We start from the raw sequence: 16778 nt of genomic DNA on the forward strand, positions 1-16778 counted from the left end.
ACGATAAATCCATGGTAAAAGTAAAGTAAAATGGAACGTGTGTGTCTGTTTAGAGCGTCGTCATTCGTCCCCCACGGACAGAGAAAACCTTCTTCCTGTGCTCTTATTAGTTTAATTGCCGCTCAGCTCGTCGGGGACGTCCTCTCTGGTGGCGAGCCTGTGCCAACTTTGTAATGTCCCTCCATCTGTCCGCTCTCGGCGCTATAAAGAAACGTGACGCACGCACAGTCGCACACACACACACAAACACACACACACACACACACACACACACACACACACACACACACACTGACGGTGCACTCGTCAATATTGTTTCCATTTGTATCATCACCAAAATTAGAAGTCCGACATCACCACTTACGCAAATTGTTGCACTTGTTTCTGCAATGCGGTGGACATTCACGGCTTTTCTTTGCATAGGGTTGCTGGTTCAAGTCCATCGTCAAGGGTGGATAAACTTTTGTGTTCAACGGCCACGTGTAAGTTTTGAAAACACACAGATGTGTCGGATCAATTTGCAGATGAGGTTAAGTTAGTTAGTGATTGTGTATTTGAAATCTGTAAAATTGCATTATTTTGATCATTCAACTCAAATGTGTTGCACATTTTTAGTGTAATGCATGTTCATCCATCCATCCATTTTCCGAACCGCTTGATCCTCACTAGGGTCGCGGGGGGTGCTGGAGCCTATCCCAGCCATCTCCGGGCAGTAGGCGGGGGACACCCTGAATCAGTTGCCAGCCAATCGCAGGGCACACAGAGACGAACAACCATCCACGCCCACACTCACACCTAGGGACGATTTAGAGCGTCCAATCAGCCTGACATGCATGTTTTTGGAATGTGGGAGGAAACCGGAGCACCCGGAGAAAACCCACGCAGGCCCGGGGAGAACATGCAAACTCCACACAGGGAGGCCGGAGCTGGAATCGAACCCGGTACCTCTGCACTGTGAAGCCGACGTGCTAACCACTGGACTACCGGGCCACACTGCATGTTCATTTTACTGATATTTTTATTTCAGTAAAAGAGAAGTTACTGCCAAAGATTTCTTTACAGGAATACGTTCTGTACGGCTCGCCTGTTTCCTGAAGCTGAGCCATGATTGAGCCATGTGCAACGTGACATGTGTGACTTTGCCCACCTCTGGCCAAAGTAATAGAGAACGAACAATTGACTTTCTGGGACGAGGATACATGTGTGGTTTTTACCTATTTTGACCAGACACAATTTGAGGAAATATGGTTTATCTTTCTTCACACCCTTGCTCTTCACATTTGTCACATTTGTGACATCCACAAACAAGTTGTCTTCTTTATTTACATCACATGTTCAGAACCTCTGGAAACTATCATAGGATCATTTGCAACACATGCCATTCTCTATTTACATGCCGTTTATCCCAATGTAGAGCAAACACACTAATCATCTGAGGGATAGTGGAGTGAAACATTCCGTCGTCCGTTGTGTGGGGAGAACCCAATATGGCAGCCGCGGGACCCGAGACCTCCTCACAGGTCTTCCGACTCTGGGACCAGGATGGACTCTAGGGTGATTGTGGGCAGGATGAGGTGGGTGCCCTCTGATATCCATCCTTGGGCGCTTCTGTTGAAAGTGGGTCTCTTCATTCCCGGATCCTGGAGCTCCGGGTACTTGGGAGAGTTCAGATCCAGCTCTGGAAGCTTGAATTTGATTCCTCGCGGCACATTCTCAAAGCCGCCATAAGGGGTCGCTACCCTGTCACATAAACCACATTGGGAAATCCAGTTCTTGAAATGTTCATTATTTCAAATGGACACTTTTCTCACCGGTTGAAGCTTTTGTACTCGGGAAGTTCTGGTCGAGGGTCCATTGCGGGCATGCTCAATTTGAACGTTTCGACGAGGCCCGGATCGTTGCTGATGGCCTCCTCCCAGGGTGAGTGGTAGGATTTGGCCATAGAGATGGCATTCAACTTCTCTGTGTTTGTATCTATCAAAGAAACACACACATTTTGCTCGAAACAGTGTGGAGGTTCTGCTTGAGGGGCAGGTGTGGCAGTACCCCACCTAATGGTCTTTTTTTTATATTTAAGAACACCAAAGTGTTGTTTTGGCTAAAACTCAAAGCATACAGTATTATAGACCAGAGGTGAGAAAATGATGGCCCGAAGACCTCATATGACCCATCTGGTGTTTAATCCATTTAGAGTCCTGCAATATTGGTTGCATTGATTTCGCCCTTCTTCCCCTTGAAATGATTGAATTCAAAATTAGTCAAAAGAAAAGCTTAATTGTCATTTATAGTTTATTCCTATATCTCAAGTAATGATTATTTCATGTATTTATTGTAAAGAGTGAAAAATATTAGGAGTGAACCCAATTATGCTTATGCATTTAAATATTGATTTGTTTTATGAGAAAATTGGCTAATTAGTTATACAGTGGTGCCTTGAGATACAAGTTTAATTTGTTCAGTTGCTATGCTCATAAATGAAATCACTTTCCTCAAATCATCTTTCCCCATTGAAATCCGTTCCACCCTTTACAAAAAAAAAATCAACAATTTTGTCCTTTGTAAGATGTTTTTTTTAAAGGAGAAAATTAGCAGTAAAGGTTTGTACTTTATAAAAAAGAAAATTAGCAGTAAAAGTTTGTACCTTATAAAAACGTCAGGTCATGACAAAATAAAAAAATTGTCACATCAGTTGAATGGACATTGTGCTGCTTCCTGCCTTGGCCACTAGGAGGAATTATAAAACAGACAGATACTGTACATTGAAGCATGGATGGACTATCTTAGTAGGTTTCAAAATATTTTTATTTTTATCAAGCTTCCGTGCTTCCCTTCCAGTCCCGCGGTTTGATAGATGCAAGTGAAGGGTAAAATGGAATTTAAAAAGCCCAAATCATAGGAGAATGTCCTTATATAAAAACTCCACAGATCCTGACGGGGTTTTGGGGATCCTAATCATTTTAAACAGTTCAGTTTATGGTGACACAGCAAAGATTTACGTTTTGTGAACGGAATTACGAGCAGGGAGCCTGCTTCAGAGAACCCTCAGCCTTGGCAGCCTGACTTGTCCATCATTATGATCTTAGGTCTTAAAATAGCGCATACTCCAAGTGTACACTTGTCATGTAACATGTCCGAATGGGATGGCACCCCTTCAGGGCTAAGCTTGGTGGCTTTTGATGGATCACATGAGACGAACGCATGCAATTAATCATTCTTCTGAAAAACTAAAACAGCCACTGTAGAATGTAATTCTCTAATAGCTTCGAGCCAAGCCCTTGCGCTTATGACTCTTCAGTGTGCTGTTGCTTTTTTGGTGGTGGTTGTTTGGTTTTTTTTTGTTTTTTTATGACAACATTACATAATCGCAAGATCATGCTTGACTGTTTGGCAGTCAGTCTTATTTTTAGCGCCGGGTGGAAGCGGTGACAGTAGGGGGAAATATGGATGACAAAATCACTAGACAAATAAAATGACAGAATGAACATCCCCCGAATGAATGATGGGGGAACACATTTTAATCCTTACTAATGCTGTAAATCACATTTCTCCACGCTGGGCTCACATTTCAAAAGTCTTGGCTGGTTGAAAAGGATCGAGATATTTTGAGAGGGCGGTAGGACTAAAATGTTGGATGTTCGAAACCGAGTTGCTGGATTGGTTTGGACACGCTTTGAAAAATGACTTGTGTATAATCCAACAAAAAATAAGGTTAAACTGCTCAAGTTTATTCTTTCAGTTCTCTCGAAATGGGTTGAAATGACTCTACAGTTGATGACGCTCATCTAATATGTCCCGATATCGTTACCTGGAACAACCTCATCTGGATTTGGGGTGTCTTCATTGGTTGGCGCATCCACTTTAATTTCAATCATGTGTGCACTCTGGGCCAGAATATCATTCTGCAAAACACAGTATAAGATTATGAGCTAAAGTCTACAGCCTTGACTCCTATGCACACACGCACACGCACACAGATAAACATTGAAGTAGCTTGTCAGTTAAGTGTCTGAGGAGCATTTTGCAGAAGACTCCCTTTTTTTTTAATCATTATTTTTTTGTCAGATAACTACACAGCATGACAAATGGCTGCGTTTGTTGCGGCAGTGACAAACTTACGTTCAGTTGCGCATTGGCCTCATTTTGTATGCTTTCAAACGTGTACTTCTCCGAGCGTCTCTGGCGCATCTTGAACAGTCGGGAGCCTCTGTTGGACAACAACGACAGCTCCTCCAGCATGATGTCTTTGGGGGTGCTGTGTTTCTTTCCCAGATCCATCACGTCACCTGGGATCACAAGGAAAAATGGAGAAGGAACATGTGGCGCACATGCAGTTACATGTGACCACACTCGGAACTCAAAATACTTTTATTGTCTTAAATAATCTTTCCCCGCTTAAAATGAAGAGAAGCCAATGGCGGAAAACAATTCTCACTTCAACTTTTCATGTTTAATGAAAGAATAATATGTAAACATGTGGGCTGCACATCGAAAGCGCTGATCTAATCTAGACAAAAAAAAGCAAACCTACCCACTGACCGGAATGAGCACATCTTTTTGTGCTTGTTTTTTTTTTGTTTAAATCACGATTGCACCTTTCAACATTTGAAAATTACATTCTACTACAATGAAGTGTCGATTTGAATTAGATTAATTGTGCAGCCCGAGTTTGTGCATCATGATTTTGATGCCCTGATTAATTGTGCGACTCCTTGTGGTATTATGCATCTTTGGCCACCGGGGGGCAGTATAATACATACAGACTTTGTACACAGATTCGATGATGAAACGCTCACTTCAACAGTTGAGGCTCAACTGTATCGAGCACTTTAAAACAAGCATTGAAGAAGTAAGTCTGTCGCAAATAAACTGCAATAATATGAGTCGTATTTGCCCGTGTGTGTTGTCGCATGCTCTGCGTGTCTTGCTCTCATTTGTGTTCGAATATAATTTGGTTAAACGACGGCAAAACCATTTCTAGTTTTGTTTTCCCACCTCTGTTGTCGTTTGCTATTAAGGGTTAGCATGAGCCGACTTAAAGGCAAAGTTGTGTGGTTAAACGAACAACTGCACAATTTAGTGGTACCGATGGGGCGAGTATTTGTAACTAAGAAACTCACAATTGTACTGGATAGCCACTGATTTGACCAAAGTTTTTAGAGTTTCTTTTGAGGCTGATTCTGGACGAGAGGCGGGTTACAACCTGGACTGGTCGCCAGTTGCAGGACACTAGTAAAAAAATCATTCACACTCATATTCACACCTATGGACAAGAGAGAGTCTTCAATGAAAACATATACAGTACACATGTGATATATGTGAAAGGAAGCCAAAGTACCAGGGGGAAAAAAACAAACAACCAGATACGGAGAGATCATGTACACTCCACACAGGAGGGCCTGAGCCAAGATTCAAATGGCAGACATGCTAAGCATTTGATTACTGTAATTCACATGTTTCCTGAATAAGCAATGTCACTCAAGGATATTACATCAGAATAATTCATTTTTTGTGACTAGAACTATTCAAATGTACCGGTAATGCATGACAGCCACAGTAAATAACAATGAGCCAGCAAAACAATAAGCAATTTGTAAAATGGCGACAAACAATTTTGGTTGATTACCTCTCTGATTATTTCCTTGCTCGCCAAAGGGGAGAATTATCACCAATCACCTCAACAAGTTACAGTTAAGATGTACGGTATTTAAGTGTCTTGGATATGTCTTTACTGTATCCTATTGCATTTTCGTCATATTCCATTCACTAAAAGTTGCATGTCATAGAAGCCCTGTCATGGAAAATGAGCCGCGGACGTGGCGCAGAGTTAATTTCAATGTGTCAGAATGGCGGCCAGCTGTCACAGAGCTTCAGGGTATCCTAAATGCAAGACACAGTTGGCCCGCACAAGTTCTCTCCCTCCAGCCCTTGCCCTGCCCTGCCCCACCCACAACCCACCCCGAAATAGAGCTTTGAAAAGGGCAAAGACAAAGCACTGGCTTCTATGGGTGGTAAATCATCCGACTCGCTTATTTATGGTGAGATGGAGCCCTGACATTTTGCACTCGTATCCCTCAGAGGGATATTGTATTCTTGCAACAGTGTCATGTTCGCCTCGGCCATGCGCCATACCGTTGGTACTGTGGACCTCTCGACAAATAGCTGCTGCATGCTTCTTCTTCTCTCCAGCTGGCATTGTACAGAACTGTGACATTGTGGGCCCTGGCGAGGTTGTTGTTGAGGACAGTGAAGGAGCGCTGGAAGCACATACACGACACTCCGTAAGGTTGTTTGGACTTTTGATACATGACAGTGTTGACCGGGTGTCATTTTAATGACGAGCGACCATCGTAGATGCCTTGACTATGGGTCGTAATGATGACACTGAAAAGGTTACAATTAGGGTTGTAATGATGGATATAATTTTACATATATCTTTCTGAAAACTCTGTGAAATACATACAATTGTATAATCTATAATATCGTTTTATTTATTTTGCATCAGGCCTATGTTATGATCGTCGACCATAATGTCAAACTTTCAACTTTCAAAGCAATTCTACTCATCAAAATGTACAGTATGTTTTCATTATGTTTTGTCTCAAGTTTCTCATTGTGACTCACGTTGGTCGATGTGTCCTTTTAAGCTTTTATTCCGCTTGGTTGAGATATCAAAAGTGTACCGTATGGGTTAACCGTGTAGAAGTTCCTAAATGTATGTGTATTTATTTCACTAGATATTAAGACCTGTTTTACTGTATTACAATGAATATATGTTATGACTCTAGGCTTGTAGAAAATATTGGCTCCTTGCTACAGCAATCTACTATATTATGTCTTGTTATATTTGCCTCATTAAGATTATGCCATGCATTTACAGTAGTGTTTTATTACTTTAATACTAAAACGCATTACATAATCTAAAGGCGTTGTTATATTAGGACACACATTTTTAAACCTACCGCTGTCCGAGATGTTCAATTTTATGCTAGCGTTGCATGTTAGTGATAATATTGTAAGGAAAAATACAGCAAAACAATTTTTTGTCAAAAAAAAAGGTTTTGGGGTTGTGCTTTATAAGCAGACTACAGCGTTCTAACACAGGTATTTACACACTTCTGGACATTTGTTGTACTTGCTGCAATGAAGCATAATAAAGAAATAAATCATTAAATTATGACACAGTCAAAAAGAAATGATGGTATTGAAGGAAATGAAGAATATACGTTTGGAACTTTAAACAAGAGAGACGTGCCATATGGGAAATTCAATAATTAGAGAACAATGGCATATTTACTATAAATGAATTTTGAAAGAATCTGTCTGCTGTTTTGCGTACCTGTGATGGCGTCCCGGGAGTGCGAGCAGTATCCTTGAAGGGAAAAAAGTGAGCGAGGCTCAGAGGTCAACCTGCACTCGCCGGTTTGATCTTCGCTGATCTTCACACCCGCCAACACTAAAGCCACACTGCCAGTGTGTCTCTGTGTCTGTTGTGTATGGAATGCGGGCTTGCATCAATAGGCTAAATATAACCTGACAAACACTCCAAAGCACTCTCAAACACCATCGGGCAACGGTAGAGGATGGAACGAGACAAGTTGTCCGATGAGAACTTCCTCCTCCTCCAGAGATAAAACCGTCTTCTTGTGTCAGAATGTTTCGCAGCCGACATGTCTCACGGGGTTAAAACTTCCAGGGTAACATGTCTTCAAGCTATGCAAGTTATTCTTGATATGCAGAGAACCGTGGCCCTCCCTGAGATGATCACCGTATGGTTGTCAGTGTGTCACGACCTTTATTGAGCCAAGGCGCTCGCTAAATTTGTAGACTAAATTGTTCGCACATCTGAATGACAGCGTAAACCGTCTGAATTCTGAGCAGACAAATGGAGTCCTCCCTCAAATATTTCACTTTTCCACCTAAGTGAAAAGTGAGGCAACCTTACTTATCTTGTAAATAGTGACCCTGCGAAATTCAGTCTTTTGTGAAATTTCAGTCCCAGAATAAGTTACCACCAAAAAAAAAAAAAAAAGTATCTTTAGATGTGAGCACGTACGAGATGATTTTCCAAATCTTCTCAAGTCTTCTGATGTAGCGCAGGTTGCTTTTAGACGCCACTGTCACCATACGCATTGTCACCGCTTAACAAAGATAAAGTGGTTGCCGTTTTTGTTTTTCAGCGGTCACCTTCTTTTTACACTTCCATGACTGTATTTAAAAAGAAATGAAATAACGCAATTCTCCTCAATATTATGCCTTCGTGTTTTGCCGTTGCAATTAATTATTTAATTGCATTTGTGAATGGTGAGGTTTTTAACTCTGCAATGCATTCCTCGATGTTAGCAGAGAGTAAAAGAAGCCTGCCGCCACCACACAAAATAAATAAAGAAATAAATAATACTGAAGGTACATAATTTGTGCAAACGAAGGTGCTAAAAAATGTTTTAATTTTCAAACAAAGTCATTCCCCAAATCAGTGACACAAGATGGGTGATTATGCATGCAACACACACACGGGTACACTTCCTAAAATCAACTTTAACAGCTGAACATGCCAATTTGCTTTTTCATGTTAGAAAAAAATGCTCTTTGGAACTGACAGTCAGACACACTGGTGAAAGAATATCTGTTTTTGAACACTCATTCATGTGGAATGAAGTTAAATTGTGCAAAACTCAATAATAACGTATCATTTATCACAAGAATGTTTAGTGAAATGTGTCACAAACAGCACAGAAAGTGGGAAATCATCGAAAGTCGTAATCACCGAAAACATTCCATATTATTTAGGACTACGTATTGCTTACAAGGAAGTTCCCATCAACAATGCACTGAATCTCTTGAAATGCTTTTTTTTTTTCTACCTAAGTGAGTGCACATACAATTTTTTTTTCAGTGTCAGGGGCAGGTGACACGGCATCTTATTGAGGGGGTGGCCATAAGAGCGCACGTGCAGGCATACTGTGCTTTGCTTGCTTAAATCTGTAACTGAGAAGTCATTGTTTAACATATCATCCACAGTCAGAGTTTCAAGAAATTGTGCTACTGAGGGGCCACATCATACCACGCACTACTGAACCAGATGTATGACAAATAATGCTATTTTAAATGAAGACAAAATATGTGTTTTTCATACAGTATATTTCATTTTTGATAAAACATTCACTCAAACTCAAAAACAAATGTTTTGAAGAAAACAACAAAATAACCCCATACTGTGGTTTTTTTTTCCAATGCAAAGGGTTCTCATGCATAAAAACTACCATTCAAGGACGTCACAAAACTGCTAAACAAGAAACCAACATTCAGTGCAAAAACTCATTATGACTACTCATGTTATAGTACTGGGCAGTATAAGACCCGGTGTAAGCGCAACTAAAACACGTTTGCCATTTAGTAGTAATTGGGGATATTATAACTTAAAACTACAGTATACCCTCGGATATTCGCACTTCGGCACCAAAGGATTCACACGGTGGATTTCTTTTCCTTTTTTTTTTTTTCTGAGTGATCACTTGCCACGACGCCATATTGCATACTACATTTGACGACTAATTCATTCAATTGATATCTAAAAAGCAGAAAAAAACATTAATTCTTCACAATTATAAATATTGCTTTTTTGCTTGGGTTTGTTCCTGCTTGTATGATAAATGCGTTGGGCAAGACTGTTATGTGTGTGCTTTTTATTTCATGATGACTGTGGATGATATGATTAACAATGTCTTCTCAGCCATGTTGTTTTCTTGCTATGTTGTGAAAATAAGGACTTGGTTTGACACTGGCTGTAAGAATCAAACCTTCTTTTTGGAGCTTCTATTCAAAAATATTCTGTATTTGTTCTTTAAATATGTAGCTGAAGTAAATTAATGATGGCAGATTATCAATGGATCGAAGAATGCTCCATCCATGTGAAAGTGGCAGGAAAGTCACAGATATCAAATTCTTCCCCTAAATATGGGGGTGCCCTGGGAGTGACCAAAGGTGGCCTTGGCCACCCCTTGCCCCCATTTAGCTCCGCCTCTGACTGTGAGGCAGATATGCTCATCAATTTCTTCAATGTAAAGTGTGACCCCCCTTATATAATTCTGAGCTTACCAGCAGATTTAAATGGCTGCGCAGGTCTAAAAGGAGGCCCGTAGATTGCTGCTGGTTTGTCACATTTCATCCTCGTGGGTGCTGAGGTCATGTAAACCGGGGTCATCCAATGGTGACCCTGACTCGCAAGTGGTGGCTCAAGTGACACTCTGCGCTTCCATTCCTCTGGAGGCTCAGGCAGGGACCCACGGGATCTTGTGTCCTGGACACGTGAGGTGAACGGCAACGAGGCGCTCTGGATCGAGAAGGCGTCGTCCACTGAACCGAAAGGGCTTCTGGATGCAGCCTCCCAGGGTGTGGGCGGCTTGTAGGATGCTTGCGGAAGAGATGTTCGATGATGCTGTTTTGGGGGAAAATATGAGCGAGGACCCCGTGTGCCTGCAGGTGACATAGACCCTGAAGAAAAGGACGGCCTAGGCAGGCTAAGGGAGCGGCTTCTACCTGGTCCCTGAAAGAAAATACGCTCGGTCAAAATGATCATTTACGATGCAAAAAATCTGTCAATGGTAATGACAAATAGTGGAAGACGGAACAATTAAATGCTCTTCTGATAGATGTTGGAATGTAGCATTAACTTGTACATCGACCTGTTGCCATTCATGAATACGTCCTGTGACTATATTAGTTTTGTGTTCAACTCCACAGGCCCGGAATTCGCCCTAAGTCAGTTTATGAATACTGAGAAGAGAACATCATTATTTCTATATACTAAATACTTTCTTCTGACATATCGTTTAGTGATGTACGTGCCCTGATTTTTTCCCCATATAATATGTGCCACAGCCCAGTAAAGGTCGAGGAGGACTGTGTGGTAGTACTGCACTGATTAATTTGAGAGCAGTTTTCTTGACTTTGCTGCCATCCTCTGGTCACAATTTATTTTTTCAATAAATTTTGACGTTTTTTATACGTTTTGTTTTAAAATCAATTATTTTAATTAAAAATACGAGGTCATTTATACATTGGTGCATTTCTATTGTGTGGATTATTGTTAATATGTTTTAGTTAAATACCAATGTAAAACAGTTTTACATTGCTATTGAACCATAAGTGTGCCTATCGTTTGTACTACAAAGTAGGACAGGTTGTCAGGGTTCTAATAAACACTGTCGTACTATAGTGTTACATTAATTAATGATTATACTGCCTTATACTTTACAGGCGTGCAAAATCAACGTAACATGAACATAACATTTGGCAGTCCCAGATGCTAGCCAACATTCGTGACGTCATCTTCAAAAGGTATACGAGCCACAAATGTATGGAGGTAGCTCGTTAAAAGTCCTTGTAAATCGTAAAATTATAAAACGTAGTACACCCGGTTTTACAAGTAGTCTCAGTAGGTGTTGGGTTTCATATTATATTCCGTTAAGCCAGGAAGACATCTCCCTTCTTTTACAAAAGAAACAACGCAGGGAAGTGCTTTTTATTCTAATTAAAACGACCTGGCAGTACTTCCAAGTCCATTTTACAACTACAGTAAATATGAGTAAGCGCTAAATCCATTTTGTCACGTCTTTTGGACTGTGTTATTCTGGCCTACCACAAATGATTTTTTGAAAGCAGATCACAGGGACAGGAGGACAGACGGTGGAAAAAGTACAGATACAAGAACAGCAGCTGGACTCAGAGGAAGTGCACAAGAATGAGAAAAGAGAATTTTAATTGTGTTGAAAACAAGATGCGCATGAAACATTTCCATTTCAGAAAGACAGACACAAGGAAATAAGGCAATATATATATTTTTTGTCACTAAATATAAATCTGCGCATGTCTACAAAATGTCTAAAATATATTGAACCTCTTTTGCCTAAAATAAGATACAGAATGTCTGATGACTTCGGAATGAAATTGAAGGAATTTAAAATGATATCTAAAAAGTGCATGCAGGTTCCTCCAAAACATGCCTTCTGATTAAATATATTCTATCAACACCGACTGTGCAGGATGTGTTACCGTGTATTAAAGGCTTCATGATTCATGAAAATATACTCTACATTGTCACGGTTTATCATCGTTTAGTTAAGATTTTATAAATATGCATGTTAAAACAAAACAGCTTCAGATAATTCTTGAACCATCCTCTACACATACAGTAAGTCCTTCTTAAGAATCATTCATTATTCTCTTTGACGTCCTGTTTGAACAACTTTCAGGAAGGTGACCTAGCAAAGCTTGAGATTGAGACAGGAGCATGCTCAAGCACATACTTTTAAGAAGCTGTCAAGTGAAGCGTTTTATAGACTGCTTTTTTTTTCCTCCAACTACCGTGTTCCATCATCTCGGTGTTGACTGCATCGCCACGGCAAAGCTATTTCTGGAGCTAATTTAGCATCGCAACAGGCCTCCACTGTTTGGTTGTGGCTACCGACTTCTTCGCAGAAAATTTGGGCCGAGGTGCCATTTGACGCGTGACTCGAGCAATGAGAGATGCGGCAGGGAAAGAGGAAGCGAAGACGTTATCCAGAGACGGCTTCAGGAAAAGCGTGCTTGCAGCTTGAATGCTCGGTGCTTGCTTGGCGCTTGGCTGACAGCCAGTGTGCTTTTCATCCAAGTGACCATCAACTGCGAGAAGCTCAGCTGATTTGGTGTTTTGCCCAGCAGAGAAATTTGATGAACTTACCGGTCCGGAGGACTTAGCTGAGGACTTAGCAGAGGCCTCTGACTTGCTTTCAAAATCAGGCTCAGAGATATTAGGAGAATGAGAGTAGGCAGACCTTTGTTTGGGTGTCTTGGTTACCTCAAACTTGGATGGAGTAGCGGATTTGGCACTGGGGCTTTTGGCCTCTGGAACTACGTCGTTGTGGAACAGTGACGAGTCCAAATGATATGGCTGATGTTTCATGATATCTAAAGTGTTGAGGTGCTTTGAGACTGATGCGGGTGGCGCTGTGGTTTTCGTTGGCGGTGCATTTTTCTCAGCTGGTGGATTACAAAACGGGGAGTGAAGTGGATTGTAAGACAAAGGAGGTGGCGCGCGAACAATTGATGAATATCTCCAGGAGTTGGGTAAAGACATTGTTGGAGAGGGGCATCTTGTCTGGTTTGCTGTCGGACCACAGATAATAAACTTCTCCATTCTGGACTGTCTTTTGGAAAACAACTCGGCGCCTTTTCCCGTCATGGTGCGATGGTCACCGCGGTGATCAAAATCTTGAGCAAAGATTTGACCTTTTGGAGGAGCCGGTGATATTTTTGATGTGAATGATTTCATTGGTTTTGGCGGGCATGAGGCAACAGAACTCGGCGCGCTGTCTTGCTTACTCCTTGCGGTGAACTGTGGGCGAAGTGGGGTAAAAGTAGGACAGTGCGCCTGCATACTCACAGCGGATCTTGGCTGAGGTTTGTTCCAGCTTTTCACGGTTGGCTGAAGACGAGGCTGAGAAGAGGAGCCGACCGACGCCTTGCCAAGGGCAGGTGTTTGAACGGATGCCTGGGCTCGATCAGTTTCCCAACAAATGGCCAGCTTTTGAGATTCAGAGCCGTGTTGATCGAAGTCATGGTGCTGCCTCTGGGGTTCCGCAAGATATTTGCGTTGTGCAACGGAACTCCTCGAAGGAATACAGGGTTCACTAGGGGGGCCTTTTAACCAAGGTGGACACTTTGGATTAATGGCAGGCTTTGGTGCAACCGGGGGTGGATTCTTGAGTTTAATTGCTCTGGGTTGCATGAAGTTACAAGCTTCAGCGCCGAGGCTAAAACAATCTTCCTCTGACTCCATACAAGCTTTGTTTTCCCGAGGGTCTGATCCTTGTTTGGTTGTCTGTTGCTGTCTGTTTGAGCTTTTACGCCTTGACTCCGGAAAGCTGCAGGTCTTAATTGCGGGCACAGATATTCGCTCATCTCTGGAGGCTATGATGTCTCCAGTCGGGGACCAAACCTGGTGGCTTGAAACGATAGGAACAGATACCTTGACGGTTGACTCTGTTTTCACAGGAACAGAAGCAGCAGGCCTGCTGTGATGAGCTGGCCCAATTTGAACCCCTGAAAAGGGCTTCGCTGTCCTGTTTGAAACCAAAGATCTTTGCTGGTCCATATGATGAATGTGTCTGTTCATGTAGTTGCCCTGCTCAGAATGATCATATCTTTTCCTCATGTTGTACATACTGTTTGCGACTATATATCCCGGTTCTGAGCGTGCTTTTAAATGTAATCCTTTATTATGGAGCTCTTGCTCTGAGTCAACTTCTTCCATTCGTTTACGACGGTGCGCAAACATCAAAACTCCTTTTCCTTTCGTCCCGGGTAACACTTCCATTCCTTGAACACTTCCCCAGTTTACACTTAAATCATGGTGCCGGTGATCTATGGCGTATTCCTCTCCAAACTCGGACTCGCTGGTTGGGACAAAGTCAAATCCGGTCTCTTGGAGTTCATCTGCTTCTTCTTCCAATCGGTCTTCAGTGTCGAACTTACTTTCAGCAGTGCCGTAACTTACAAACGTGTACTTCTTCACCCGTTGCTGGCGTTTTTTAAACAGTAGCGCTCCCTTATTTCGAGGGTTAGGTGCGTCAGTCAGAAGGCGAGCAATTTGCTTACATTTGGACTTGGTCTCCTTAACTCGCTTTTGTGATTGGCTTTCATCTTGACCAAGCCCTAAGGCAAAGACACAGAGAGAGGATGAACATGTCAATGGAAGTGAAGCCACTTATTTTGCTGTTGTTTTTAATCACTCTGGAATTTCATTTCTTCACCACTCTGGTTTTCGCAAGATCTCACCTCACATTCACGTTTGAGCCGTCATTCTTACAATTGTTCTTTTCATATGAAGCGAGCACACTAAGTGAAAGCCACTGACAGATTGTAACGCTTCCGTCGCAAAAGCGAGCACTCTAATAAAAGCATCGTATTCACTTACAGCTAACTTAGGGAGGTGTGTCGGTCAGGCAACGGAAGGACTTTACTTTGGACCGAGGATCGAATGACAGACTGAGCTGACACATGCTGGTGTCCATCAAACTGGGTCCATGCCTTATGATACGGTCCTATTTTATTCTTGTCCCACTGTGGCTATCAAAGCCATGGGAATTTTCCCTGCAACTCCTCCTCACATAGGCTCTGCGTTACCATATCAAAATAACCATCGCCCCATGAGACCTTATTTACCGTTTTGAAGGCATTCATTCTTTACTTCATTCGATGATGACATTTCAAAAAAAAACAAAAAAAAAGATGCTCTCGTTCAATTTATAAATGCACGTATTTCAAATACAAACAAAAGCAACCACTAACTGCACAGTTTGTAGTGTCAAACCCATCCAATGTCAAAAGGATTGAAAACGTTATTGGACTTACGTGTGCACCTTGCCCCGCGGCTGTCCTGTTCTGAGTCAGACTCTGAGTTCCACTTCTCTGCCTGCTCAGCAGCCTCATCTGAGATTCCAAAGGAGACTGCAGCAGGAGGTGTCTCGCTGCTCCCTCCTTCTTCTGAAGATTCAACCCCCCTGCTACGAGTCCCTTGGCCCTGCCTTTTCCTGGCATCAGTGGCCAGGGTCGAGGCCGGGGTCATTTCAGGAGCATATCCAAGAGAGGAGGAAGATGAAAGTGAGAGTGGCCTTGGCATTTGTCCGCTGTGGGGTTCGTGGCGATCTGATTTGAAGAACAGTGAAGTTGGTGACGTTTTGATGTGCGAGATCGTTCTTGGGTCGTTAGGGTTGGAATCTTCCTCCTCACCCCCGCTCAAATCATACGTGGACCGTCGCTCAAGAACCAGATTTGAGTCTCGTGATTCTAAAAATTCTGGGTACTCCGCGTCAGACTTGGGAAAAGAAAAGCCCCGTGTGTCCAAGCTTCTCTCTCCATCACTGAACTCAACTTCATCACAGGACTCTGCTGGGGAGTCGGTGATACCACATTCTTGTGAACCATGGGAACCCAGGAAAGGGCCTGAAAGATCCATCTTCTCTGGGTCCTCAGCTTCTGGTTCCATTTCTGATTCACTTACAAAGTCCTGAGCGTCACCAATGATACCTAAGAGAGAAGACAATCAGTGGTTTAACCCTTTCGTGCACCGTCTAACCTGATAACCCGATAAGCTGTCCACTGCAGTAACCTGCTGTCCCTGAAAGGGTTAAATGGTATTTATGCTTTTCATTCCCAGAATTAAGTTATTCCAGCATTAGATTTCTACTTAAGTAATCGCTAAGTCACAGGTCTAGCAGGGTTGTGCAACTTTGCTGACTCTAAATGGAATGGTATGTAATATCATGGGGGGAAACAGCCTTCCCGTCCAACTGCACAAGAAAATCAATTGGATGGATGTTCTCCAAGTTCCCCTGTTTATAAAGGGAGGGTTGCTGTCACCTTAACAAGTGCGGCTGCAGCAACATTTCCATTTATGTCTGACAGACTGGAGTGCCGTATATGTTTGGTATGATGAAGAAATGGTATACTCCCATAACTAAAGCCATTTTTTAAAATTCGTCGGTGGTGTTATAAAATTAAAAGAAAATAATATCATATAATATTTACTCTTATACTAGGATGAGGATTTACAAATAATAAAATATTTTTTGCTGAATTTAAAAAAAAAGTCACCAGAGACATTGGCTTAGTGCACAGAAGCTAGTAAAGCAGGGACCATCTGGTCATGACAAATTCAGGCCTTTGCCACAAGGTGGTATCATAGTAGTGGTTATTTTTTTTGGGGGGGGGGGGGCTAAGCCTAATCACATGTCAGTCAA

At 42.1% G+C, this 16778-nt stretch overlaps 2 protein-coding genes across 3 annotated transcripts; both read right to left on the minus strand.

Annotated features, from left to right (window-relative positions):
- Positions 1–1000: 1000 nt before the first annotated feature.
- myoz2b (myozenin 2b) lies at positions 1001–7454 on the minus strand. Of its 2 annotated transcripts, XM_086121177.1 has the most exons (6): positions 7337–7454; positions 6130–6254; positions 4117–4283; positions 3806–3899; positions 1812–1974; positions 1001–1740 (listed from the first exon to the last, which is right to left on the minus strand). In XM_086121177.1, exons 2-6 carry the CDS (start codon positions 6209–6211, stop codon positions 1515–1517), a joined length of 732 nt encoding a protein of 243 aa, XP_085977303.1. In that variant the 5' UTR covers positions 6212–6254; positions 7337–7454; the 3' UTR covers positions 1001–1514. The 2 variants fall into 2 exon arrangements, with proteins under 2 accessions (XP_085977303.1, XP_085977304.1); XM_086121178.1 differs by lacking the exons at positions 6130–6254; positions 7337–7454 and adding an exon at positions 5118–5200.
- A 1222-nt stretch (positions 7455–8676) lies between these two features.
- Positions 8677–15619, minus strand: synpo2b (synaptopodin 2b). Its single transcript, XM_086120197.1, has 3 exons — positions 15391–15619; positions 12719–14691; positions 8677–10543 (listed from the first exon to the last, which is right to left on the minus strand). The coding sequence occupies exons 1-3, from the start codon at positions 15602–15604 to the stop codon at positions 10076–10078; spliced, it is 2655 nt and encodes an 884-aa protein (XP_085976323.1). The 5' UTR covers positions 15605–15619; the 3' UTR covers positions 8677–10075.
- Between the last annotated feature and the right edge of the window lie 1159 nt (positions 15620–16778).

Source organism: Hippocampus guttulatus, chromosome 9, assembly GCF_054856545.1.
Source record: "Hippocampus guttulatus isolate MCC_2025c chromosome 9, RoL_Hgut_1.0, whole genome shotgun sequence".
In the NCBI taxonomy this organism is placed as follows: Eukaryota; Metazoa; Chordata; class Actinopteri; order Syngnathiformes; family Syngnathidae; genus Hippocampus; species Hippocampus guttulatus.

What these genes read in the sequence shown, in the direction of transcription:
- myoz2b (XM_086121177.1), bottom strand. Translation starts at nt 6,211, where the DNA reads ATGTCACAGTTCTGTACAATGCCAGCTGGAGAGAAGAAGAAGCATGCA. An exon ending in AGAGGTCCACAGTACCAACG is followed by an intron (nt 4,284 to 6,129) that starts GTATGGCGCATG and finishes TTGTGATCCCAG; the next exon opens with GTGACGTGATGGATCTGGGA. An exon ending in AGGCCAATGCGCAACTGAAC is followed by an intron (nt 3,900 to 4,116) that starts GTAAGTTTGTCA and finishes TGTGTTTTGCAG; the next exon opens with AATGATATTCTGGCCCAGAG.
- synpo2b (XM_086120197.1), bottom strand. Translation starts at nt 15,604, where the DNA reads ATGACCCCGGCCTCGACCCTGGCCACTGATGCCAGGAAAAGGCAGGGC. An exon ending in CCGCGGGGCAAGGTGCACAC is followed by an intron (nt 14,692 to 15,390) that starts GTAAGTCCAATA and finishes TCTTTGCCTTAG; the next exon opens with GGCTTGGTCAAGATGAAAGC. An exon ending in CAGCTAAGTCCTCCGGACCG is followed by an intron (nt 10,544 to 12,718) that starts GTAAGTTCATCA and finishes ATTTTCTTTCAG; the next exon opens with GGACCAGGTAGAAGCCGCTC.